This window comes from Chrysemys picta, chromosome 1 (genome assembly GCF_011386835.1).
Source record: "Chrysemys picta bellii isolate R12L10 chromosome 1, ASM1138683v2, whole genome shotgun sequence".
In the NCBI taxonomy this organism is placed as follows: domain Eukaryota; kingdom Metazoa; phylum Chordata; order Testudines; family Emydidae; genus Chrysemys; species Chrysemys picta.
This window is the reverse complement of record NC_088791.1, coordinates 356,245,605-356,250,363: the sequence shown is the minus strand read 5'-3', so window position 1 is coordinate 356,250,363 and position 4,759 is coordinate 356,245,605. Positions and strand designations below refer to the sequence as shown.

At 49.9% G+C, this 4,759-nt stretch overlaps 1 protein-coding gene across 1 annotated transcript; it reads right to left on the bottom strand.

The window, feature by feature from the left end:
* Positions 1-1,050: 1,050 nt before the first annotated feature.
* Positions 1,051-1,998, bottom strand: LOC122172987 (olfactory receptor 52R1-like). The gene has a single exon (XM_042846416.2). The coding sequence runs from the start codon at positions 1,996-1,998 to the stop codon at positions 1,051-1,053; it is 948 nt and encodes a 315-aa protein (XP_042702350.2).
* Between the last annotated feature and the right edge of the window lie 2,761 nt (positions 1,999-4,759).

Genomic DNA, 4,759 nt, shown 5'->3' with positions numbered 1-4,759 from the left:
GGTGCCCTGCAGTTCCAGATAAGGTGCTATGTGTGTGTTTAAATAGCCAGATAATAGAAGATCTGCCATTTATCTCCTTCACTGTGAGCTACCAAAACCGCTCTGTCCTATGCCCAGCATCCCGACTTCCCATCTAACATGGGGGCTTATCCTGTCACCTCACTCAGCTGTTGTCCTCCTAGCTTCAAAGCTGATCTCTTACCCCGGCCCCAAGACCTGGGTTAGGGCAAAGGACTCCCAGTCCATACCCATTGCATGGACACTGCCAGCTACAGGCCCCCAGCCAAGAGGAACAAAAGGGAACTGAAAGCTAAGGAAATAAGCCACACAATGGTCTCTTCCCTCAGGACTTTGTGGCTGACCTTTAGGGCCCACAAGTTGTATGATGGACAATCTCACCCACCTGCCTTACAACCCTGCTACCAACCATCCACTGCTCTTATAGGGTTTCCTAGCTTCCCTCTCCGCTCCTCATTGGTCTGTCGGCCCCAACACTGTGTCCTCACTGTACTCACTACAGGCTCCTTGTCAGGCTGCAGCAGCTCCTGTCCCAGAGCAGAGGGACCCCAGCTGGGGGGGGGCGTGGAGGGAGGTGGAGATAATCCAGAGAGTGACTGGGGCTGGGGAGGGGAGGAGCCAGCAAAAGGGGTGGCGCTTTTGGGGAAGAGGCAGAAGTGAGGAGGGGCCTGAAGGAAGAGGTGGATAAGAGAGTGGAGCTTTGGAGGAATAGGTGGCAGAGTGGGAGGGGCCTTGTGGAAATGCGTGGGACTGGGGTAGGGGGCAAGGACTTGGGGAATATGTGGGGCAGGGCACAGGGCCTCAGGTGTCCAGTTACCAGCAATTAGAAAGGTGGCAACCCTATGAGTTAATGGGCTGTAGCCAGACTGATTCCTCTGTTTGTCAGGCAGACACAGCACAGTGAGGCCAGGAAAGGATTTCATGTCCCTTTGACAGTGCAGTCAGTGTTTCAGGGAAGAGGGCCCAGCACTATGTCACAAGCCAGCTCTGAATGGAAACTCAATCTCAGAGTCAGAGCACCAGGAGAAAACTTTAGGCCCCTTTATGAGTAAAGAGCCGGAGCAGCCTGTCCTGGATCTGTTTGGTCCTCACCCCATAGATGATGGGGTTTAGCATGGGGGGCATAAAGATGTACAAATTGGCAATGAGAACGTGGATATGCCCAGGCACATTCAGGCCAGACCAGTACATGAGGGAAATGAAGAGGCCTGGGATGTAAGAGGCTAAAATGACACAGAGGTGGGAGCCGCAGGTCCCAAAAGTCTTGAGCCGGGCGTCCTTTGTGGGGAGGCTGAAGATGGCCCTGAGGATCTGGATATAGGAGATGGTAATAAAAATCCCATCCAGACCAAACACACAGAAAAGCACAAAGAAGCCATAATAACTATTGACGCGGGTGTCAGCGCAGGCCAGCTTCACCACGGCTGTATGTGTGCAGAACGGCTGGGCGATGATGTTGGTTGTGCAATATGGCCACTGACTCACCAGGAAGGGATAGGGCAGTGCGACCATTCCGCCGCGCAGCACCACGGCCAAGCCAATCTTGGCTACAAAGGGGTTTGTCAGGATGGTGGAATGTCTCAGGGGATTGCAGATGGCCACGTAGCGATCAAAAGCCATGGCCAAAAGGATCCCAGACTCCATCACTGAGAAGCAGCGAATGAAGTACATCTGGGTGAGGCAGGCACTGAAATCGATCTCCCTGGAATTGAACCAGAAAATTGCCAGCATTTTGGGCAGTGTGGATGTATACACAACCATGTCAGTGATGGCCAGCATGCAGAGGAAATAGTACATAGGCACATGGAGGCTCGGCTCCCTCTTCACAATTATCAGGATGGTGAAGTTCCCCAAGATGGCTATGGTGTACATGGTGCAGAAGGGGATGGAGATCCAGATGTGGGCTGCCTCCTGCCCAGAAATGCCCAGCAGGATGAAGGTGGCGGGGTTGGTGAAGTCTGTTGAGTTGAAATCTGACATGGAGTAGGGGGAAGGTGTCCAACTCTGAGCCTGAAAGGTGTCTCCTGCATATACTTTACGTTCCACTGGCTTCCTGTATGTGCCCAGGTTTTAGGGTGATGGTCACAGTACAAATACCTGGATGGAGAGACAGTATTCATATGAGACACTACATGCATTACTGGAGGGTGTTCTTACGGGTGAAGCAGATTGGTTTCTCTTCACACATTGAAAAATGACATTTTCATTATTCAGATAAATGAATTATGAATACATGATCCAACTAATGAGAATTCCATATTTTATGGTGCTCTCTGCGTCAATAATTCCTACACATCTTGGTGTGGGAAACCTTAATAGACACCAGCAGGAAACACGATGGTGGATACTGGTTATCCATCACTGTTCCTTAGGCCTTCTCTACACTGCCAAGTTTTTTTGTCAAAGAGCAGCTTTTGGCAAAGAAACAGTGGAGGTGTCCACACTGCAAGGCCACTATTAACGATGGAATGCCTCAGTTTCAATGATATAATAAAACCAGATTGACAAGAGTTGTAAGATATTTTACGAAAAAGTTTTGTCGACAACGTGCCAGCATGGACACTTGTGCCCCTCTCCCAAGGCATCCCACAATGCCCATCCTGACTGCTGTTGTCTCCTCTGCCCTGCAGCAAGGTAAACACCTTCTGCCCCTCCCCTTTAAAGGCCTGGGAATTTTGAAATTCCCCTTCCTGTTGGGCGTGGAGAGCTCACACTGCCTGTTCTCAGGTGACCATTGTGGATCCACACAGCAAACGCTCTCCCTCTTGGACCACTGCGGAGCTGCTGGATCTACTCAGTATTGGGGGAGAGGAGGCTGTGCAGTCCCAGCTGTGCTCCAGCTGAAGGAATTTCGACACCTAAGGGCAGATTTCGTGCAGCTTGTTGGAAAAGAGCCATGATTAGGACACACTGCAGTGCACAGGAAAGCTGAAGGAGCTGAGTGCCACATACGAGAAGTACCATGTGTCAGAAGTGCCGTGAATCTGAAGACAAGGGAGGGAAATGGTCAGTCAGGTGTTGCTCCCCAGACCTGCCATTTTTATAAGGAGTTGGACGCTATCCTAGTCTGTGACATCACCTCCATGGCCATGAGCCCCGTGGATATTTTGTTGGGTCTGGAGATGATGGAAATTGGACTTAACCCACAGGAGAGAGTCATTGATAAAGGGATGGAGGCGTTAGAAGATGTGGGACCCGTGCTGGGTTCACCCAGTGCTTTGTGCTGTTAGGAGCTGTTCTCCACTCCAGAGGTGTGCAGCCATCTGGGCAGTCGCAATTAGGTGATCCAGAAGCAGGAAAATAGACCCCTGGTAAGTGGTTTTGCTTTGTGAAGTGTGGAGGTTGGCTGAGGGCAGAGAATTGTACCAGGCTGGCTGGGTTTCTGTGTGCTGGGCATTTCCCCATGCAGCTAGGCACTGCCGAGGCAGGCTGTTGATGCACATTGAGATTTCACAGGATTCCTCCAGGGAAATTTCTAGGAAACTTTCCTGCAGCTACACCCCAATCCTGTGCTGGAGGTTCCCTGGCAGAACTGCTTTCTTCCTTCCCCCATTGAGTGACACTTTCCTGGCCCATTCTGCAATTACTTGGGCAAGAACAGGTGAGCAGCAAAGGCACCAGGCTGGAAACTGCAAGCGTGTACTAGATGAAACCTTGCTTCATTGCTTCCCCTCAGGAGAGAAATATCTGCCAAAATAACCCCTCCTGTGGGAATGGGTGGGAAACTTTATAGTGTTGTCCCATGAGAAGTGCCTCCTGACCCCTCTCACATTGCTTTTTTCCCTTGCACAATGTCCCCTGCTGCTGGGTACACTCACCATGCTTGCAGTTTTTCCGGTATGTGTGCTTATCAAGGGTCAGCCAGAAAGTGATTGGTGTGTTACCAGCGGTGCATTTTAATGCAACTTTTCAATGCTGTACGTGAACTTAACAATAATGCTTCTGTTTATTGTTACTTGTGGTTCACCAGATATGTCCCTGAAAGGAGACACCCCCTCCACTCAAGCTGAGCATCTCCGCTGGATAAGAAAGCTCCCAAGATGGAGCAAGGAAGATATGTTCTGGGAGGTGCTGCAGTACTCTGATATAGACAAGAGGGAACGCAGGCTGTGGAGGGAAAGCGACAAGCAGGAAAGAAAAGAAATTGAGGCATAAACTAGGGATGCAACAGAGAGGCTGATACAAGTTTTGGAGCAGCAAACCAACATACTGCTGTCCCTCGTAACCCTCCGCACTGAGAAGATGCATGTCTGCCTTCCCCTTCAGAACATTCAGAGCTCTTTCCCATGCCCTCCCCAAACTCCACCCACACATTCATTTCCGATCTCTGGGACTTCACGCTTTCCCCTAAACTACACCCCCACAAACAGCTTTTCAAACAACAGCTGGACTTACACTTAACTCTAAACTTCACCTCTCCTCTGGTAACCCCCCACAGAACCATGAATGTGTGTGTGTCTGTGTGTGAGCTCATAGTCTTGTGGTTTTTTTGGCTACAAAAGCAAAGTGATTTCATTAATAAGCATTCTTTATTTGTTTCCATGGAAGTTATGATAGCATCTGGCAGCAGCAAACAAAGAATCATTTTTATCATTTCCTCACTGCATCCTGGGCCTGAACAATCAGAACTGGTTCCTACCCTACGGAAACTGGACTTCATTATGCATTGCAATCCCAAGCATAGCAACAAACATTACTGGTTCTCATCTTCAATGTGTTGCCTCGAAGCCTCCTGATTGAA

What these genes read in the sequence shown, in the direction of transcription:
- LOC122172987 (XM_042846416.2), bottom strand. Translation starts at nt 1,998, where the DNA reads ATGTCAGATTTCAACTCAACAGACTTCACCAACCCCGCCACCTTCATC.